We start from the raw sequence: 23,199 nt of genomic DNA on the forward strand, positions 1-23,199 counted from the left end.
AAGATAAATGCATTGTGGGTCTCCACGGCAACCGAGGACCCCAGCTGATCCTCCTCCCCTCCACCTCCGTGTGGAAGAGCCCACCTGTGCCAAGTCTCCCCCTGCTGCAGAGACTAGTGTTCTCCTGCTATATTAAATTGTTCTAGGGACTTCCCTGGCGGTGCAGAGGTTAAGAATCCGCCTGCCAATGCAGGTGACACGGGTTCGAGCCCTGGTCCGGGAAGATCCCACATGCCGCGGAGCAAGTAAGCCTGTGCGCCACAACTACTGAGCCTGCGCTCTAGAGCCGGTGAGCCACAACTACTGAGCCCGCATGCCACAACTACTGAAGTCCATGCGCCTAGAGCCCATGCTCCACAACAAGAGAAGCCACCACAATGAGAAGCCCGCGCACCGCAACGAAGATCAGCCCCCGCTCGCCATAACTAGAGAAGAGCCCAAGTGCAGTAAGGAAGACCCAACACAGCCATAAATAAACAAATAAATAAATAAGTAAATAAAATTAAAGAAAAATAAATTGTTCCAAGGATTCCAGTTTACGAAACAGTACCAATTATTTAGCTGAGTCTAAATCTCTAATGCACTTAACAAGAAACGTTTCTCTAATAAATGTTATCAATTTGCTTTTTAAAAAGGTACATTCAGAATGAACAAAGATGAAGAAAATACATTTTCACGCTACATTTACAATTCATTAAGCTTCCCAGGGTTATTTGTTCTGGAAGTTAGCTGACTTGTTTTCCGGCTGAGCTCTGGGAGCAGTAATGCCCACCTCTGTCTCGTGGAGGGTGAGGTGCGTGTGGAGGTGCTGTTAATGGCCTAGGTTTCCAGATGCCTTCCATTTCCTATCTGCGTCTTCCTGCCCTCTGCCGCTTACTGGTTGTGAGTGCGTCGACAATTTTCCTTACTCTCACTGTGCCTTAGTTTCCCCCTCTATAAAATGGGGTTAAAAAATACACTTAACTCATAGAGTCATTGGTCAGGATCAAGTGAGCTAATTAATATGTATTAGAAGGCGTTCTCATAGCACTCAATAATGTTTGCTATTATCATAATTATCCCTTTACTCACTTCAGACAATATATCTTCCCTCTTAGTTTCAATACCTTACCTAGTAAACTCAAGAAAATCTCTCTTGCTTATTTCATCCCACTTATTTCCAGCTGGATTGTAGATGCGTGAACGTGGACACATTTCTTAAGAGATCAAGGTTGTATCCTTGCAAAGTGTTTGAGCAAATGAAAACACTGAGGCTGATGGCCCTTCTTGGCCCAGCCAAGGTCACTAGTCACAGGCAAACCAGTTACATTGGAGTCGAGGGTCAAGTAGCAGACAGACAGGTCTGGTTCATGCCCTACTTCCACTGGTGATTAGTTGGGTGCCCCTGTAAAAGGATTTTGACTTTACCAAGACTCTTCAAAGACCTTTAAAGTGAGGCCAATAATAATTCACAGGATTACTTGAGTATTAGATATAATATATGAAAAGCACAAGGTCCCTAATACTTAGAGGGTACGCACAAATGGTAGTTCTTAGTATTATCATGATTGCTAATACTATAATTATTTATTCCTTAGCAACAAATTTATTTTAATGTGACAGTCAGGATGCTGATGTGTGAGTACCTTGGTCTGTAGGGAAAAGTTGTGAATGAATGCTCAAGATGTAATTTCCTCTTCTTTGTGCCTGTTACATAAATTGTGCTAATACTGGAGTAGAACAGATTTTGTATTGGAAAATAAAGGAACAGTAAGTGGTAGAACAAGGAAAAAGTGCTAAGTACATGGTGAGTTCATTGACGCATTTTCCAGCCAAATCTATCAATCTATCAATCTATCTATCTATCTATCATCAGTTATTTTAAGCATTGAGACAGATACTGAGTGAGAAAGCACATGAAATAGAAAATACGGAAAAAATACTTCAAATTTTTTTGGTGAAATTTTAAATATTTATGACATAAATTATCTATTAGAAAAGATAGGTGCATTGAGGAATTGGTTTTGTTACCTGTGTTGGAGGCACCAATTCCAGCTCTGCAGCCGACTCAGAGTTCAGGGCGCTTTTCCCACCACTCAGTTCTGGCTGAGATCTGTGCTCTGAGGACCTATAAGGGACGCATGGAGGAAATTAATGTAAATCGAGAAGCAAATTCACCTAGAAACCCAGTCAAGAAATCTGGTTAATTTGGATCGTTGAGAACCATGGTAACAAAGCTCTCAACAGACTTTTGATGAAAAAGATATATATTTCCATTATAATGACCACGTTTGGAATTTAAGTGGCTGCAATGTGTTAGGTGTTATTGTCTCTGACTGATTTAGAATTCAGGTCAGTTATATGCAAAAAGTAAATAAATGCAAAACCATTTTTGTTACAGAGAGTTCTGTTTCATTAAAAAAGTAATTTTTGGGTGGGGAGGGGAGCTTCTCACAAAGTGTCTCAGTGAGATTTGATTTTTATATAGAATTTGAAATGTCATAATAAATGGAGATGTGTGACGGGCAACCGGAGTCTGAAACATGCCATCCTTTAGAAAGCTTTAAAAACATGGTAAAATTCAAGTGGCTAGTTTTTCTCATGGGCATCCATGGAATATGCTTAATTAGTGCATTATCCGACAGTGGTGATTAAGAAAGTCAGAAAGGTTACCTGTGTAGCCAAAAACATTTAATTTAACTATCATTCATGTTATACATTAAATATACACATATGTAAAAATACACATGCACGTATTTTGATTGATTGGCTCAGTTACATGTTCAGAAAATTATCAACAAATATTGGACAAATATTGAATATTAAATTATGAATCTACCAAAATCTTTAATGGCTGAATTTTTGACAATTCAGATGAAATAATTTAGTTTTAGAAGCCACAATTATTAACATTAATAGGGGGTTATAAATGGCAGCAAGTATCTGGATTGACTTAATTCTTTGGCTATTTCAGTAGACAAGTACATGACACATAAATGGCTATTTTCTTTTTTTTTAGTTTTCTTTTAAAATATTTTAATTTATTTTTAAAATTTAAAAAAAACTTTATACAATTTTTAAAGATTACACTCCATTTACAGTTATTACAAAATATTGGCTATTCCCTGTGTAGTACAATACATCCTTGTAGCCTATCTTACACCCAATAGTTTATACTTCCCACTCGCCCATCCCTATACTGCCCCCCCAACTGATAACTACTAGTTTATTCTCTATATCTGCAGGTCTGCTTCTTTTTTTATTAAATCCATTAGTTTGTTATATTTTTTAGATTCCACACATGTGATATCATACAGTATTTGTCTTTCTCTGTCTGATTTATTTTACTTAGCAGAATGCCCTCCAAGTCCATCCATGTTGCTGCAAATGGCAAAGTTTTGTTTTTTTTTTTTATGGCTAAGATAAATGACTATTTTCGGATATTAAAATATCTTACCATAAAAGTTCTTTTGATCCAGTTCTAGATGAGCTTGATTTTCTCTCTGCCATGGGATGTCCCTTGCTATTTCGATCTCCATGAAATTTAACATCATCCCATTTTTCCAGTTGTGTTTGAATGTCTACTAAGGACACAAGAAGAGGGTGAGGGGGACGGGGGAGAATACGAGGTGCAGAGAGAAGAGAGATTAAGACTGAGAAGTCTTATACAAGTGAACTTTAATTAACTGATGCTCTTCTACCCTAAGACCAAAGGCTGCAAGAAAATTAATTAAAACATGTACAGCTAAATAAATATGAGACCTATTAAGAGAAATGGGATTGCTTTTACAGTTAAACAATCAAGTATATTTTTTTACCTGAATTTATTTCAAGAGCTGTGTGCATTCTGAATTTTGTGTTTGAGCCCATGGGATCTGGTAAAGAATGAGCATATGGAGTACTAACCTATGGGCCTCCAGCTAAGAGGTGGCTTTGAGGCATTTCTGGCACATTTCTGGAAAGAAATTCTGTTTAAAGAGATGAGCCTTGTTATTAAAAGGAGGTGGGAAGAAACTGGAACACTTTTTACAGGTTTGGTTATAGTCTACCTAATTTTTCACCAAAGAAGGGAATTTATAATGGGGATAGAGAGGAAGGTGGCAATGGAGAAAGTTAGTGTATGCTAGGACCATTGTCTCCCTGTGGCTTAATTCTTACAAAGAACCTGGCTGGTTCCCTCTCATGAACAGATGTGTGACTGTGAACAATCCACTTAGACAACCTTAGGGGCCAGTTGTTTCGTTTATAAAAAGGTAGGTTTGCAGTCAGTGTCCTCTAAAGTCATTTAAACTAAGAATTTTTATGACTTCTTCACAAGACATTTTCTCGAAAGTGGAGAAATGAAAGTATCATTTACGTGTTTATTATATTATATTGTAATGTATTTAACAATATATCCTTATGCATATGTATAAATTTCACTTATTGAAATGGAATAAACCTAGAACACATGGATGAGGAGGAGATAATTATAAAATTTTCCTCCGGAGAGACAGGCCTCAAAAAGTGACGCGGCAGAGGAGTGCAGATCCTGTGTGTGCAACCAGTTTGAGCAGCGTGCTGGTTCTCTTCCCTTTCTCTATGCTCTATCCTTGGTGAGCTCATCTACACCCATGACTGTGACAGCTATTCATAGGCTTCTGACTTTCAAATCTCTATTTCCTGCTTAGTTCTCTTTCCTGAGTTCTAGATTTACACATTTCACAGTCCATTGGACATCCCTACAGAGAAGCTCCACAGTTTCCTCACATATAACAGGTTCAAAACTGAACTCGACGATTTCCACCGTGACGTCCCGCCCCCCCTCCCCGCCTTCTCTTCTTGTAACCTCATCACAGAGTTTGGCACATTCTATATCTCTTCCTTGCTGGCATGCATATATCTACCCAGTCCACAAGTCTTGTCTCTATTTATTTATTTTTGAACCCGTCTCCCTCTCACTATTCCCTCTGTCACTCTCTTACATGCCTGTATTGTCTCCCTGCCTCCATTCCTTTCTCCACACATCCAACAGAGAAAAATTTTTCTAAAATAGAATCTGTTGATGTCACTCCTCTGAGTAAAAACCCTTCAACCCTGCCCTCCCCCCAAACTTAAGGGCCTGGCATCCAAGAACTCCCATTATCTGACCCCTGGTGACTCTCAGATTTATTTCTCAGTACTCTACCATTCTTGAATAGTGTAGCAGTGCTTGTATTTGCTTGAAAAGGCATCTTTCTGTGTTTGTCTACCTGTGTGTGACTCCCTTTCTCTTCTGTATCAGCAGTGCCCTGCCCCTTCCTTCCCACCTCTCTCTGATCCATATTTTTCATCTGGCAAATTCTTACTCAACCTTCAAGACTGCTCATATAGTTATAAGGCACCTTCTATAACCCCCTGGCTGGGTGAGGGGCTTAACCTGGGCTTTTCTTTATTGCAGCACATAGTACATATTTTATTATAATTATTTTAATCATTTTTCTATCTCTCCACTAGACTGTAAACTTACTAAGGGGCAGAAAGCTTATATTATTTATCTTTGTATTTCCAGCACATAGTACGGAACACAACAGATATTTAGAGAAATGTTTACTGAACAAATGAATAAACTAATTCATGGCCATCTAACATGTATATATCACAGTGCTAAGCGATTTTACATATATGTATATCCCCTTTAACCTTTGTAACTTTATGGATAAGTTACTAATATGCTCATTTTATGGATACTTACCCATCCATGTTTCCCTTGGCTTTCTGAAATAACTGTTACCTTTCTTTCTCTTAAGAAAGGAGAGCTTAATTGACTGGTTCCATGATCTGAGGTTAAGGTCTCCTGTCTCAGGACGATGTACAGTAGAGAGAAGTACAGGCTTTGAAGTTAATTAGAGCTTGGCTCAAGTTCCAGCTCTTCCTCATACTAACTGGGATCTTGGGCAAGTTATTTAAATTTGAAAATTTGGTTCCTCATTCATTTCAAAGAGTTGTGATGAATTAACAGGCTAATATATGTAAATCATGTAGCACAGTTCTGGACATTGTAAGTCATCAGTGAATGGTAGCTGTTATTATTGCATCGGACGTATCCCCACACATGTTACATGTTACTGTTCCTTCTGGCTGTTCCCAGACCTTGGGTTAGAGTGTTCTCTTTCTAGACTCTCTTCCCCTCTAGACTGAATTCTCCTAGAGAGCAAGATTCGTGTCTTATTTTTATTGTAACTCCAGTGCCTAGTGTGGTACCTGCCATCTATCAGAAACTCAATACACATGGGTTGTATAAATAAATGTATAAATCCACACCAGTTCTGCAAAGTTGAGCTCCCCAACTGCTATTTAATCTAAGCACAAAGAAGTGTGTCCTGTCCAGTTTCCTACATAGAATTAATCTTTTCTACTGCTTTGTCCATGGATTTAATGTCATTTGTAGAACTTCCTTGCTGTATTGAGCACGAGTGAACAGCAGCAGACACAAGCTATTGCCTTACCTAAGTCTAGGGATGCCGTCTCTGAGTTTCGGAGCGCCTGGCCTCTCTGCTCAGCATCCGCACTGATGAGGTCAGGCCCATCAGCCTTTTTCTTGAGGGATGAGGTTTTCGATGAGGCCTCCAACTTCTTGGCTTTGGTTTGGGTTTGAGAGACGGGTTCACTCAGGTCAAGGAGATCTAAACCTGTGGTCAATACTACCAAAGATGGAAGAGGTTAAGAGAAGCTCACTCACTGCTCGGAGATTATTTTTTAAAAATAGGTTTCAGTTGGGTGCAGAAGGATTTTGCATTTGTAGTGTAGGTTAGAAGAACCAAATTAAGTTAGCTCACCACTGATTTATAAAAATAGTTTGTATTTAGACTGGGAAGCTTGCTGCATGTTCTCCTTTATTTGGCACGGTAGAAATCTGCAGAACAGGACTTAGACCAGCCTCACCAATGATGAAGGTTTGAACGGAATTAAAATGATAAAATTGAATCTGAGTTCAGGTACTATTTACTTTATGGCTTTGCTTTATTTTTAAAGAGGTTTATTTCAGAGTGCAGTTTTTCCAGAGCAGAGTCGATCTATCATATTCAGAGAGATGCTTGCAAAACAGTGATGAGGAAGATTTGGTAACGTTTCTGAATGTCTCTGTGCTTTAATTTCAAACTACTAAAGTATCCAGGGTATAAAGGAATGCTGTTAATAATCTTTTATTTAATTAAGCAGTTCAATCAGAAAACGGCTTGCTGTTTGGGCTCACACTAGAGAGGTATTTTATAATCCATAGTTAATGAATAGGGTACACATGTTAATGCCTTTGCTGCTTAATATGCAAATTTAAATTTCAGTGTAACAAACCATAAAATGGTTACACTTTTACTTCCCAGCAGGTTGATTACATTGTGTTAAATACTCTAATGAAGGCAGAAATAATAATTTGTTCAAATGCAAACTAGGCAAATGAGAATTAAAAAGGCAAGCTCTGTAACTCTTCACTCTTCTTTCTCTGAAGTGCAAGTGTTTGACTAGCTCATTGTGAGAAATGGAAAATTCCTATTAGAAAAAGTCCCTCCAGCCCTACCTCTCTTTCAGCCCTGGCACCTCGGGGGCTGGCTTCTGAACTGGCCTGATGGCTTCCTGACCTAAGGTCTCTTCCCCCGGCTAGCTTAGGAAAGCCACTCAAGTGACAGGGACACTCCTGTGCTAACCCTTCCCAGCACCGTCTGCAACCGCGGCACCTCTCCTCCTCCTCTTGCATCTCCCGGCTTGTCTCTTGGTAGGAAATGGATTTTTGTTGACATCTCAACACTCTTCCACCTATTTCCCACTTGCATTCAAGGCAGGGTCAGGGCTTAATTAATTTCACAACCAGGATTTCTTTAGTACTGAACTTTGAGCTCCTCATGAGCTAACCATCCTACGGGATTCTTACGACAGATGCCAAGCTTTACTCTCAGTAACGTGGCTTTCTGATTTCAGTTACAAATTACAACGGATGGATGTTAATGATGAAGGGGAAAGAACTGGCTCTACCACTGCTTAGCTGTGTGACTTGGAGTAAGCTTCTTGACCTCTCTGAGTTTCAGTGTCCTCATCTGAAAAATGCAGAATTAAGTATGTCCTTTAGGTATGATATGAAGATTAAATTATCTAAATCAAATCAAATCTAAATCAAATCTATCTAAATCAAATGTGTAAAGTGCCAGGCATACTGTAGGTATTCAATAAATGTTATTTCCATTCTTTGGTGGCCAATTTGTGATGCTTTTCTTTCCTTTTCCTTGTTCTTGCTCTCCTATTTTCCCCACTCCTGTCTGTTTCAGGCAAGAATCAGATCCATACTCTGACAGAAAGAGGAAACACCACTGGGAATAAAATGGAGGATGAGACAAGATATTGGTTCTACAGAAAATGCTATGAAGTAAATTTTTCATAAAAAGGCCTGAAAGTGTCATCTCATCTGAGCTTATCTTGTCCCAGTCTTCCTGAGGAGACAGGAACCACTCTCCAATGCAAGGTGCTCTGAGCTATGCGGAGTATTTTGTGGCCAGCAAGTACTTGAATGTGGGGGGAAAAGAGTAGCTTTCAGAGCTCAGCTGCCTGGCTTGATGTCTAAAATTTAAGCGCAGCAAGCAGCCAAGGTAGGCTAGGATGCTACACATTTCATATCCTTTGAATGTTTAAATAGAAATTTCCAGGCCACTGTTGTGTTGGCAGGGGTTCTAGGCCCACCGTGATTTCCTTATAACAGAAGGAAGGAAGTGGATAACAGTCTCTGGAATGCCATATATGTCTTTTTACTAATTGCACAAACAATTAAGAATTAGTCACTTGCTCCTACATTTCTTTTAGAAACAAATTACATAGGACTCATCTGCTTGCATATAGGAAGTACATTTATTACAGAATAATAACTGATGAGTATTAATTTAATTCTATATCTTTCTTACCATTCAGAATAAATGAATTACTCAAAGACTGAATTGCGAATTCAAACTTGGCTCAGTAACTTTTTTTCCCCTCCAAACTGTCCTCAGCACTTCCTGCATTTGTTCTGAGCCCTCTGTTCCTTTGTTCTTCTCCCAGCAAATGTGAAACAACAGCTTGGCACAGACAAAAGGCCCTATTTGTTATAGTTGATGAAGGGGGTGCCTTGGAGGTTGAATGGCAAGCTTGAAGCTGAGAGAGTCCCTGGGGAACACAATTTCAAAAGCATAGAAGGATGTGTTCAGCCTTTCACTTTGTGAAGACAAATCTCATTTTAGTGTGTGAGTGTGTGTGTGTGTGCGTGCGTGTGGTGTGCACTTTAGTTAAGATAAAAATAAAGGGTCTCACTGTTTCATATGGGGTTCGAAGATAGCATAGCTTAGCATGGAAGGGGGTGTCTGCTCTACTGATTTCTTAATCTGATTTTAAAGATTCTCTTAGGCACATGAAGGTTTGTGTCCCAGAATTTGTGTTTAAATTAAAATAATCATCTGTTATAGTGGAAGTGAAATTGTGTGTGTACAATTGTGTGAGAGAGACAGAGAGAGAGAGTGAGAGAGAGGAGAAAAGGAAACAGAGAGTGACTTGAAGATGCTATGCTGTTGGCTTTGGAGACAGAATATGGGGCCACAAACCAAGGAATCCTGGGTACCATGAAAAAGGCAAGGAAATGAATTCTCCTTTAGAGCCTCCAGAAGGAATGCAGCCCTCCTGACATCTTGATTTTAGGACAGCTGAGTTCCAGAATTGTAGGATAATAAATTTGTGTTGTTTTAAGCCACTGAATTTGTGGCAATTTGTTACAGCAGCAATAGGAAAATAATATAGCTGGTAGGTCAGTGTCCATAGAGGATTCAAACACAGTCCCATCACCCCCAAGCCTGTGCTCTTCACCATTTCTCTCTAGACTTGATGTGAACTTGGAAGCAATGTGCTGACCCTGTTGATGTGGCTTTGATTATTTTTTGTTTAGCTACCAATTATTTGCCAGTTTGGGTAGTCTGAGGCATAATTTAAATAGTTGGTAATCTCAAAAACTTTTTTTTTTTGATAACAATTCCACTGGGTGGAATTTCCTGAAGATAGAAGATGTAATATGTTATATAAGTATTTGTTTCTATCTCTCTCAAGGACACATGATTGAAGATCACAACCTATTGAACTGGAAGGCTCCCACAGGGCACTGAAGATGTTTATGAATATTAGATTACTTGGGCCCTAGGAGGTGAGGCTGCTTAGAATAGTTAGGATAAAGTAGCACCTATTATGAAGCACTGATTTGATACTTTAATGGTAAGTACAATGCTATTAACACCACTACTGTATAATGAGCCTCAGATTTGCAGTAACTTTCTCTAAAGGAATAAATCTACAAGGAGTGGTCAGAGAGGACAGACCATGGACAGCCCTGACTAAGGCAGTCACAGAACGTGCTGCAAGGAGCTGATGGGATCTCTGTTCTGATTTGTAAGCTACTCTGGCATTCCAGAAAACATGGAATTCTTTAATATAATGCTTACAAAGCAAACTCCTTTAGGAAGGATTTTGCCAGTGATGTCAAATAGATAAACTGGACTTAAATAATTTAACCAACTTTTGCCTTTTTATTGGAATACATAATTAAAGCTACTTCCCAAATTTCTAAGTTCTCTAAAGAGGCATGCCATTGGGTTCATGGCTATTTGGGTTATATAAAAATGTATTTGGAAAAATTACACTAATTCTGCAGTTAAGATATTTAATTAGGTGGCTGTGATGGCATTGTGAACTTTGTTAAGGATATCTTTTCCCCTATAGATAGGGGTCTCTTTGATAGGTATACAGGTCCTATACCAAGGAGTGATACTATTATTTTTTAAATCTTGAAAAATGTTTCTATAGTAACTGTCCACTTAATAGCTCAAGATTATGGATAAATTATTTTTAGATTATGTAGATTGATAAATGTAAACCAAGGACCCCCTATTCTTCTTGCTTTTCAGAAGAGTCTTTCCTGTACTTTGACATATATTATATTTTTTGGAGATTATAGGACAAGAAGTTATTATTGCAACTTTTATAGTAATTACTTGTCCTATAACATAATCAGTATCTTAAAAATATCTATTTTCTAGTTACTGTCAGAGCATTTTTTACATGCATCTGTGTATAATATATATTTGCCATTTAAAAATCAAGGATATTAGCAATCTTGGTCTACCTACCATTTAGGGACACAGTTTAAGAGGGTCGAGGAATTAACTGTCTATCTAGATTACAGATGAATAAAAGATAATTTAGGATGTTAATGGCAAAAAAATGGAAAACATCCTTATTTGATCAGCTTGAAGTTATCATCACTGGATGACAAAAGTTAATTTTACTGTAGAAACAAGCAGAAAGTAAAAAAAAAAAATTGAAATACTTAAGAACAAAATTACAATTTAGATCTTCTATGAGGTAGAAGATTGATATGTTCTTTTAGGATCAGAGAGAAAAAACCCTGCATTTGACTGACCTTTGGAAGAGATAATTGCTATATTGTTTACTTTGTGTTAAGTTATATAAGGGCTATATTCCTTATATATTTAAAGAGTTGTCAAGATGGTGGCACACTGGATTTATTTTTTCATTGGAAGAAAATGCCGAGTATAAAAGCCTCTCATCTTAATACAAGGTTCTTCAGATTTCTATTTGATTGACTTGGTACAACTTAAAGCAGGTTCTGCCCCATATTTTACTCCAAGATTGTTTACTATCCATTCCTTAAGTGTAAAGACATACATAATGCTTGGGATGTAATAGACACGTAATGTTCAATGACTGTCCTGATTTCACAATGTAATTTCATACTATTCTGAAATGATGTTCCATTTAAAATGACTATTTATTAAAAATTTGGACAGAAAATGATAACTATACCTTTTGCCCAGAAACTTTAGCTATAAAATTATTGGACCATGTTAGAATTCTTTCCAAGGTGTTCGTATGCTAAAGTTTTTCCTTTTTAAAAATGTATAATAATGTGAATTATGTTGCATATTGAGATATAAATTGTGGGTCTGGAATAATTTTAGAAAAGAACTATAATCCTCAGGGATTAACAAAAATATAGTGTTTCTGCCTTGACACATATATATATATACATATATATATATTTTTGACAGAAAAGAAGATAAAAAATATATTTAAAAAGAGCAACAGTCAAGGTGGTACACATAAAACAAAGACTAAGATGATTAAATTTAATAATTCCAGTAAATATGTTAAAATTGAGTAAATATTCCAATTATCACAGAAAAATTGTCAGAGTGAATTTTCTTTTTTTTTTTTTTATGGTTTGAGCAAATATTGCAGTTCTGCAACAATGCTGATTTTATTTGTCAAATTTAAATTCTCCTAAACACATAGCTCTAGAATGCTCTTCTGTTTAGGTTACATATGGGCACCATATTTAACTGTCCAATTATCTTTTTTCTTTACATCTTTATTGGAGTATAATGGCTTTACAGTGGTGTGTTAGTTTCTGCTGTATAACAAAGTAAATCAGCTATACGTATACATATATCCCCATATCTCCTCCCTCTTGCGTCTCCCTCCCACCCTCCTTATCCCACGCCTCTAGGTGGACACAAAGCACTGAGCTGATCTCCCTGGGCTATGTGGCTGCTTCCCACTAGCCATCTATTTTACATTTGGTAGTGTATATATGTCCATGCCACTCTCTCACTTCTTCCCAGCTTACCCTTCCCCCTCCCTGTGTCCTCAAGTCCATTCTCTACGTCTGAGTCTTTATTCCTGTCCTGCCCCTAAGTTCTTCAGAACCATTTTTTATTTATATATTTTTTAGATTCCATATATATGTGTTAGCATACGGTATTTGTTTTTCTCTTTCTGACTTACTTCACTCTGTATGACAGTCTCTAGGTCCATCCACTTCACTACAAATAACTCAATTTCGTTTCTTTTTATGGCGGAGTAATATTCCACTGTATATATGTGCCACATCTTCTTAATCCATTCATCTGTTGATAGACACTTAGGTTGCTTGCATGTCCTGGCTATTGTAAATAGAGCTGCAATGAACATCGTGGTACATGACTCTTTTTTTTTAAAAAATAAATTTATTTTATTTATTTATTTTTGGCTGCATTGGGTCTTCGTTGCTGAGCTTGGGCTTTCTCTAGTTGTGGTGAGCAGGGGTTACTCTTCGTTGCGGCGCACGGGCTTGCGGTGGCTTCTCTTGTTGCAGAGCACAGGCTCTAGGCATGCGGGCTTCAATAGTTGTGGCTCACGGGCTCTAGAGCTCAGGCTCAGTAGTTGTGGCACATGGGCTTAGTTGCTCCGCGGCATGTGGGATATTTCCGGACCAGGGCTCAAACCTGTGTCCCCTGCATTGGCAGGTGGATTCTTAACCACTGTGCCACCAGGGAAGCCCCCATGACTCTTTTTGAATTATGGTTTTCTCTGGGTATATGCCCAGTAGTGAGATTGCTGAGTCATATGGTAGTTCTATTTTTAGTTTTTTAAGGAACCTCCACACTGTTCTCCATAGTGGCTGTATCAATTTACATTCCCACCAACAGTGCAAGAGGGTTCCCTTTTCTCCACACCCTCTCCAGCATTTATTGTTTGTAGATTTTTTGATGATGGCCATTCTGACTGGTGTGAGGTGATATCTCATTGTAGTTTTGATTTGCATTTCTCTAATGATTAGTAATGTTGAGCATCCTTTCATGTGTTTGTTGGCAAGCTGTATATCTTCTTTGGAGAAATGTCTATTTAGGTCTTCTGCCCATTTTTGGATTGGGTTGTTTGTTTTTTGGATATTGAGCTGCACGAGCTACTTGTATCTTTTGGAGATTAATCGTTTGTCAGTTGCTTTGTTTGCAAATATTTTCTCCCATCCTGAGGGTTGTCTTTTTGTCTTGTTTATGGTTTCCTTTGCTGTGCAAAAGGTTTGAAGTTTCATTAGGTCCCATTAGTTTATTTTTATTTCCATTTCTCTAGGAGGTGGGTCAAAAAGGACCTTGTTGTGATTTATGTCATAAAATGTTCTGCCTATGTATTCCTCTAAGAGTTTTATAGTGTGTGGCTTTACATTTAGGTCTTTAATCCATTTTGAGTTTATTTTTGTGTATGGTGTTAGGGAGTGTTCTAGTTTCATTCTTTTACATGTAGCTGTCCAGTTTTCCCAGCACCACTTACTGAAGAGGCTGTCTTTTCTCCATTGTATATTCTTGCCTCCTTTATCAAAAATAAGTTGACCATATGTGTGTGGGTTTATCTCTGGGCTTTCTATCCTGTTCCATTGATCTATATTTCTGTTTTTGTGCCAGTACCATACTGTCTTGATTACTGTAGCTTTGTAGTATAGTCCGAAGTCCAGGAGCCTGATTCCTCTAGCTCCGTTTTTCTTTTTCAAGATTGCTTTGGCTATTTGGTGTCTTTTGTGTTTCCATACAAATTGTGAAGTTTTTTGTTCTAGTTCTGTGAAAAATGCCATTGGTAGTTTGATAGGGATTGCAAAGAATCTATAGATTGCTTTGGGTAGTATAGTCATTTTCACAATGTTGATTCTTCCAAGAATATGGTATAACTCTCCATCTGTTTGTATCATCTTTAATTTCTTTCATCAGTGTCTTATAGTTTTCTGCATACAGGTCTTTTGTCTGCTTGGGTAGGTTTATTCCTAGATACTTTATTCTTTTTGTTGCAATGGTAAATGGGAGTGTTTCCTTAATTTCTCTCGCAGATTTTTCATCATTAGTGTATAGGAATGCAAGAGATTTCTGTGCGTTAATTTTGTATCCTGCTACTTTACCAAATTCATTGATTAGCTGTAGTAGTTTTCTGGTAGCATCTTTAGGATTCTCTATGTATAGTATCATGTCATCTACAAACAGTGACAGTTTTACTTTTCTTTTTCTGTTTTGGATTCCTTTTATTTCTTTTTCTTATCTGATTGCTGTGGCTAAAACTTCCAAAACTATGTTGAATAATAGTGGTGAGAGTGGGCAGCCTTTTCTTGTTCCTGATCTTAGCAGAAATGGTTTCAGTTTTTCACCACTGAGAACCATGTTGGCTGTGGGTTTGTCATATATGGCCTTTATTATGTGAGGTAAGTTCCCTCTATGCTCACTTTCTGGAGGGTTTTATTTTAAATATGTGTTGAATTTTGTCGAAAGTTATTTCTGCATTGATTGAGATGATCATGTGATTTTTCTCCTTCAATTTGTTAATATGGTGTATCACATTGATTGATTTGCATATACTGAAGAATCCTTGCATTCCTGGGATAAACCCCACTTGATCATGGTGTATGACCCTTTTAATGTGCTGTTGGATTCTGTTTGCTAGTATTTTGTTGAGGATTTTCGCATCTATGTTCATCAGTGATATTGGCCTGTAGCTTTCTTTCTTTGTGACATCTTTGTCTGGTTTTGGTATCAGGGTGATGGTGGCCTTGTAGAATGAGTTTGGGAGTGTTCCTCCCTCTGCAATATTTTGGAAGAGTTTGAGAAGGATAGGTGTTAGCTCTTCTCAAAAGGTTTGATAGAATTCGCCTGTGAAGTCAACTGGTCCTGGGCTTTTGTTTGTTGGAAGATTTTTAATCACAGTCTCAATTTCAGTGCTGTGATTAGTCTGTTTATATTTTCTATTTCTTCCTGGTTCAGTCTCAGAACGTTGTGCTTTTCTAAGAATTTGTCCATTTCTTCCAGGTTGTCCATTTTATTGGCATAGAGTTGCCGTTAGTAGTCTCTTAGGATGCTTTGTATTTCTGTGGTGTCTGTTGTAACTTCTCCTTTTTCATTTCTAATTCTATTGATTTGAGTCCTCTCCCTCTTTTTCTTGATGAGTCTGGCTAATAGCTTATTAATATTGTTTATCTTCTCAAAGAACCAGCTTTTAGTATTATTGATCTTTGCTATTATTTCCTTCGTTTCTTTTTCATTTATTTCTGATCTGATCTTTATGATTTCTTTCCTTCTGCTAACGTTGGGTTTTTTTTGTCTTCTTTCTCTAATTGCTTTAGGTGTAAGGTTAGGTTGTTTATTTGAGATGTCTCTTGTTTCTTGAGGTAGGATTGTACTGCTATAAATTTCCCTCTTAGAATGTTTTTGCTGTATCCCATAGGCTTTGTGTCGTCCTGTTTTCATTGTCATTTGTTTCTAGGTATTTTTTGATTTCTTCAGTGATCTCTCAGTTATTAAGTAGTGTATTGTTTAGCCTCCATGTGTTTGTATTTTTTCACAGATTTTTTCCTGTAATTGATATCTAGTCTCAGAGCGTTGTGGTCGGAAAAGATACTTGATACGATTTCAATTTTCTTAAATTTACCAAGACATGATTTGTGACCCAAGATATGATCTATAGTGGAGAATGTTCCATGAGCACTTGAGATGAAGTGTATTCTTGTTTTTGGATGGAATGTCCTATAAATATCAATTAAGTCCATCTTGTTTAATGTATCATTTAAAGCTTGTGTTTCCTTATTTATTTTCATTTTGGATGATCTGTCCATTGGTGAAAGTGGGGTGTTAAAGTCCCCAACTATGATTGTGTTACTGTCAATTTCCCCTTTTATGGCTGTTAACATTTGCCTTATGTACTGAGGTGCTCCTATGTTGGGTGCATAAATATTTACAATTGTTATATCTTCTTCATGGATTGATCCTTTGATCACTATGTAGTGTCCTTCTTTGTCTCTTATAACATTCTTTATTTCAAAGTCTGTTTTGTCGGATATAAGAATTGCTACTCCAGCTTTCTTTTGATTTCCATTTGTATGGAATATCTTTTTCCATCCTCTCACTTTTAGTCTGTAATGTGTCCCTAAGTCTGAAGTGGGTCTCTTGTAGGCAGCATATATACGGGTCTTTTTTTTTGTATCCATTCAGCCAGTCTATGTCTTTTGGTTGGAGCATTTAATCCATTTACATTTAAGGTAATTATCGGTATGTATATTCCTATTACCATTTTCTTAATTGTTTTGGGTTTGTTATTGTAGGTCTTTTCCTTGTCTTGTGTTTCCTGCCTAGAGAAGTTCCTTTAGCATTTGCTGTAAAGCTAGTTTGGGGGTGCTGAATTCTCTTAGCTTTTGCTAGTCTGTAAAGGTTTTAATTTCTCCATCAAATCTGAATGAGATCCTTGCTGGGTAGAGTAATCTTGGTTGTAGGTTCTTCCCTTTCTTCACTTTAAATATGTCCTGCCACACCCTTCTGGCTTGCAGGGTTTCTGCTGAGAAATCAGCTGTTAACCTTATAAGGATTCCCTTGTATGTTATTTGTTGCTTTTCCCTTGCTGCTTTTAATATTTTTTCTTTGTATTTAATTTTTGATAGTTTGTTTAATATGTGTCTTTGTGTGTTCTCCTTGGTTTTATCCTGTATGGGACTCTGCACTTCCTGGACTTGACTGACCATTTCCTTTCCCACTTTAGGTAAGTTTTCAACTATAATCTCTTCAAATATTTTCTCAGTCCCTTTCTTTTTCTCTTATTCTTCTGGGACCCCTATAATTCGAATGTTGGTGTGTTTAATGTTGTCCCAGAGGTCTCTGAGACTGTCCTCAATTCTTTTTTTTTTTTTAACATCTTTATTGGAGTATAATTGCTTTACAATGGTGTGTTAGTTTCTGCTTTATAACAAAGTGAATCCGTTATGCATATACATATGTCCCCATATCTCTTCCCTCTTGCGTCTCCCTCCCTCCCATCCTCCCTATTGTCCTCAGTTCTTTTCATTATGTTTTCTTTATTATGCTCTGTGGTAGTTACTTCCAGTATTTTATCTTCCAGGTCACTTATCCGTTCTTCTGCCTCAGTTATTCTGTTATTAATTCCCTGTAGAGAATTTTTAATTTCACTTATTGTTTTGTTCATCATTGTTTGTTTGCTATTTAGTTCTTCTAGGTCCTTGTTAAACATTTCTTGTATTTTCTCCATTCTATTTCCAAGATTTTGGATCATCTTTACTATCATTACTCTGAATTCTTTTTCAGGTAGGTTGCCTATTTCCTCTTCATTTGTTTGGTCTGCTGGGCTTTTTACCTTGCTCCTTCATCTGCTGTGTATTTGTCTGTCTTCTCATTTTGCTTAACTTACTGCGTTTGGGGTCTCCTTTTTGCAGGCTGCAGGTTTGTAGTTCCCATTGTTTTTGTTGTCTGCCCCCAGTGGGTAAGATTGGCTCAGTGGGTTGTGTAGGCTTCCTGGTGGAGGGGACTGGTGCCTGTGTTCTGGCGGATGAGGTTGGATCTTGTCTTTCTGGTGGGCAGGACCGCATCCGGTGGTGTGTTTTGGGGTGTCTGTGAACTTATTATGATTTTAGGCAGCCTCTCTGCTAATGGGTGGGGCTGTGTTCCTGCCTTGCTAGTTGTTTGGCATGGGGTGTCCAGCACTGTAGGTTGCTGGTCGTTGATTGGAGCTGCTTCTTATCGCTGAGATGGAGATCTCTGGGAGAGCTTTCGCCATTTGATATTACGTGGAGCCGGGAGGTCTCTTGTGGACCAATGTCCTGAACTCAGCTCTCCCACCTCAGAGACTCAGGCCTGACACCTGGCTGGAGCACAAAGACCCTGTCAGCCACATGGCTCAGAAGAAAAGGGAGGAAAAAAAAGAAAGAAAAAAATAAAATAAAATAACGTTATTAAAATAAAAAAATTGTTAAATATAAAAAAGTAATAAAAAAAAGAAAGAAGAGAGCAACCAAACCAATAAAAAGTCCACCAATGATAACAAGTTCTAAAAAGTATACTAAAAAAAAAAAAAACCAAAAAAATAACAGACTGACAGAACCCTAGGAAAAATGGTAAAAGCAAAGCTATATAGACAAAATCACACAAAGAATACACATATACCTCAGAAAAAGAGAAAAGGAAAAAACACATATATATTTAAAAAAAAAGGAAGAGAGCAACCAAATCAATAAACAAATTTACCAATGATAATAAGCTCTAAATACTAAACTAAGATAAACATAAAACCAGAAACAAATTAGATGTAGAAAGGAAACCCCAAGTCTACAGTTGTTCCCAAAGTCCACCGCCTCAATTTTGGGATGATTCGTTGTCTATTCAGGTATTCCACAGATGCAGGGTACATCAAGTTGATTGTGGAGATTTAATCCGCTGCTCCTGAGGCTGCTGGGAGAGATTTCCCTTTCTCTTCTTTGTTCACATAGCTGTGGGGTTCAGCTTTGGATTTGGCCCTGCCTCTGCATGTAGGTCTCCTCAGGGTATCTGTTCTTCAGTCACACAGGATGGGGGTAAGTAGCAGCTGATTAGGAGGCTCTGGCTCATTCAGGCTGGGGGTATGGAGGGGTACAGAATGTGGCATGAACCTGCAGCGACAGAGGCCGGCGTGACGTTGCAACAGCCTGAGGCATGCCGTGTGTTCTCCCGGGGAAGTTGTCCCTGGATCCTGTCGTGCCAGGACCCTGGCAGTGGTGGGCTGCACAGGCTCCCGGGAGGGGAGGTGTGGATAGTGACCTGTGCTTGCACATAGGCTTCTTGGTGGCTGTAGCAGCAGCCTTAGCATTTCATGCCCATCTCTGGTGTCCGCGCTGATAGCCGCGGCTCATGCCCGTCTCTGGAGCTTGTTTAGGTGGTGGTGCTCTGAATCCCCTCTCCTCGCGTAACCCGAAACAATGGTCTCTTGCCTCTTAGGCAGTTCCAGACTTTTTCTGCAGACTCCCTCCCGGCTAGCTGTGGCGCACTAATCCCCTTCAGGCTGTGTTCATGCAGCCAACCCCAGTCCTCTCCCTGGGATCTGACCTCCGAAGCCCGAGCCTCAGCTCCCAGCCCCCGCCCGCCCCGGCAGGTGAGCAGACAAGCCTCTCAGGCTGGTGAGTGCTGGTCGGCACTGATCCTCTGTGCGGGAATCTCTCTGCTTTACCCTCTGCACCCCTGTTGCTGCGCTCTCTTCCGTGGCTCCGAAGCTTCCCCCCTGCCCAACCCCCGTCTCCACCAGTGTAGGGGCTTCCTAATGTGTGGAGACTTTTCCTCCTTCACAGCTCCCTCCCAGAGGTGCAGGTCCCGTCTCTATTCTTTTGTCTCTGTTTTTCCTTTTTTCTTTTGCCCTACCCAGGTATGCGGGGAGTTTCTTGCCTTTTGGGAAGTCTGAGGTCTTCTGCCAGCGTTCAGTAGGTGTTCTGTAGGAGTTGTTCCATATGTAGATGTATTTTTGATGTATTTGTGGGGAGGAAGGTGATCTCCATGTCTTACTCCTCCGCCATCTTGATGGTCCCCCCGACATATATTTTTATGATTAAAAAAAACATTCTATCAAATGAGAGTCTTCCTTAAGGATAAAAATCTGTGTGACCCAGATGCACTGAATGCTGAGGCCAAGAAATGAAAAACCCATAGTCTCAACATACCATTTTTCCTGACCTCTTACTTTGGAGGGTGTTATGGATTGAACTGTGTCCCCCCAAAACTCATATGTTGAACTTTTAACCCCCAGTACCTCAGAATGTAACTTTATTTAGAAATAGGGTCAATGGAGATGTAATTAGTTAAGATAAGTCAGATTGGAGTAGGGTGGTAATAAAGAGAGGAAATTTGGACACAGAGACCAACATGCATACTGGGAGACATGCACACATGTCATGTGAAGATTAGAGTTATGCTTCCACAAGCCAAGGAGCTACCAGAAACCAGGAGAGAGGCCTGGAACAGATCCTTCCCAAGCACCTTCAGAGAAGCATGGTCCTGCTGACACCTTGATTTTGCACTTCTAGCTTCTAGAATTGTGAGACAATAAATCTCTGTTGTCTAATCCACTCATTTTGTGGCATTCTGTCATGGCAGGCCTAGGAAACTAATACAGAAGGCAACACTGTAGGTACTGGGATTGCAAGAAATTACATATTCTTTTGATTTGTTTCCTCCAATATTTCACAGGTCTCTCTGTTATATGCTAGAAAAATCAAGGTGAAAAGCAGCTTTTGAGTTGGCTATTATGTTGCTCTCTCTGGTGAGCCCTTCCTATGTGACTTAGTTCTATCATCACTGAGAGTTGTAGAGGGTACTGGAATCAAGATCTGAGAATTATGCTTTGCGGCTTTTTCTGAGAACAGCGGGAATTTCTCAGTGTACCCCATTCTCATGGATTTTCCTGCAGTTAGAGACACAAGGCTCCTCTGTACTTTGCTGGGGGTAGCTCAGTTTTGGAGGGGTGGGCTCCAGTCTCATAGGTAAGGAGGATGAAACTGATCTGACAGGATCTGAACTTGTTTCATTTCCTGCCTAAAATGTACCAAGTACAATTTTATTTGTTTGATTACTCAGAGCGATAGTTGAATTTAGAAAATGATTGCTTTGGTGTGATATAAAGAAAGTTAACACATTTGAAAAGGGAAGTGTTGGGTGTACTGTTTTCACCTGATATCTTACAGTAATGGTAACAACTGTTAGAGCTTACATGGTGTTAGCACTTATATAGATTGCTTCATTTAATCTTCCCAAGTAACCTATGAGATATAGATCTTACTACTATTAGGAGGAAATAGACTTAGTTATGCAACTTGCTCAAGGACACAGAGTTGCTAAGTGGCAGAGCTGGGGTTGGAATTCACGAAGTTTAACTCCAGAGACTGTAGACTACACTCCCACATAAAGTGCCTCTCTCTTGTGTTAGTTACTGTTATTTTTAGCATTTCTTAAAAATCACAATTTCCTTCACCTGTGATTTTCTTCACTTACTTAAAAGTATAATAAAACTGTGCCAGGAAGCAGCAGGCTGAGGACATGATGGAGAAATGAAATGAACTTTAACAAGACAGTATGTAATTACTCTCTCCTTCCATTAAATTCTCTCCTGCAATCCAACATAACTTTTGTTGTTTGATTCTGGACATCATTCTTTCATTCTTATTTGAACAACATGCCTTTGAGTGTGAATGTTGACTGAATGAAACCAATGCAGAAAGGCTGCCGCTGATCCAGAAGGCGAAAAGTAGCTTTTGAGTCAAATCTTCTGTTGTGGCCTCAGGGTGGGCTGTACCTAAGTGACTTAGTTTGCGTATTAGTGAGAATTTAAGTGCAGAGGATGCTGGAGAAGGTGTGATTGATACACTGGCATCCTGCATTCACTCACTGGATGACAACTTATTAGTCCCTATACAGATAGTTTACTGTTTGATTATATTTAATTCCAGAACAATGTTCAAATAAATTGTTGTAAGAAGGAGCAAGTAATCCATTTATATGACAAAAAAATAAAATTGTCTCGATAATATCCCAAGTCTCTAGGACATTTTAATTGTCATTTCAATCCACTTGAAGGGGTTGCCTATATTTTTATTTTATTGGACTTTTGTCATACAAAATATTTCCAGCCAGAACTTGAAAAACCTTACTCTGAAAGAGATGCTTTTGTTTTAAAGAATTCCTATATGATGTGACTTGAGATGCGAAGATGTAAATATGAAAATTGGCATTGAAAAATGATTCATTGCTAATAGTGGTACTCTAATGTTTATCAAAATCGGTTGGATAATATCCATTGGAGTTTCTTATATTATAAAGAAAAGCAATTTATTTTACATTGAACAGTATATATTCTAAAATTTCATTTGTTTGCAAACATTATTCTCCACTTAAAATGCATTGTGGAAAGAAAATGTGCATTTTTCTATCATGAAAATTAACTCCACTTGAGGATAAGTTAAAAGTGAAAGAATTACCGGCTGTGTTGGACGTTACTGGCCTTGCTATTGCCTCCGATTTGGTTTCACAGAGAAAGTCATCGATGGAGGGACTCAGGAGGGGTCTGCTTTCTTGCTGTTCATTCACCAGCTGGGAACAAATGAACACAGGTGTCAAAGGACTTTGTCCAACTGCAGAATCAGCTGAATTAAAATGCAGCCTTGCAACAAAATGAGAATAGCAAGCCTACCAAAAAATAAATCAATCAATAAGTAATGGGGTAGAGGCAAGAAAGAAAAATAAAATCAGGGGATGGGGAATGAGCCTTTTAGCACTGTCATATTTTTGATGCAGCCAAGTTCAGTTTTTAAACCTCAAGCTTTTTTTCTCCTCCTAGAACAGTTTTGGAATTATTCTCTAATTTCAGTATGTAGAATATGACACCTATTGAGTCACAGTTCCTAAGGGCCAATCTCACTCTTCACCTGGACAAAAAGCTCTCACTGAGACCTGGAACCATGGCTTCAGACCTTGAGGTGACACATTCTGTTTAGGACTGGCCAGTCAGTGCTATGTGGTAAGAGCACGCCACACACACTGAGATCCGTGTGCATGGATAAACGCTCTTTTTCTCTCTCTCTTAAAAAGCTCA

At 38.6% G+C, this 23,199-nt stretch overlaps 1 protein-coding gene across 10 annotated transcripts in view; it reads right to left on the bottom strand.

Annotated features, from left to right (window-relative positions):
• Positions 1-23,199, bottom strand: part of PEX5L (peroxisomal biogenesis factor 5 like) — a 278,603-nt gene that overhangs the window by 107,317 nt on the left and 148,087 nt on the right. For 8 of the 10 annotated variants that reach the window (XM_007195375.3, XM_007195378.2, XM_007195374.2 and 5 more), the window contains 4 exons: positions 22,586-22,697; positions 6,447-6,641; positions 3,437-3,563; positions 2,011-2,107 (listed from right to left, as the gene is read on the bottom strand). In XM_007195375.3, the coding sequence (XP_007195437.3) occupies positions 2,011-2,107; positions 3,437-3,563; positions 6,447-6,641; positions 22,586-22,697 (531 nt within the window). The remainder of the gene's footprint in view (positions 1-2,010; positions 2,108-3,436; positions 3,564-6,446; positions 6,642-22,585; positions 22,698-23,199) is intronic. The other 2 variants (XM_057545876.1, XM_007195372.3) reach the window with 1 other exon arrangement.

The sequence above is a fragment of the Balaenoptera acutorostrata genome, chromosome 4 (assembly GCF_949987535.1).
Source record: "Balaenoptera acutorostrata chromosome 4, mBalAcu1.1, whole genome shotgun sequence".
NCBI classification, from domain to species: Eukaryota; Metazoa; Chordata; class Mammalia; order Artiodactyla; family Balaenopteridae; genus Balaenoptera; species Balaenoptera acutorostrata.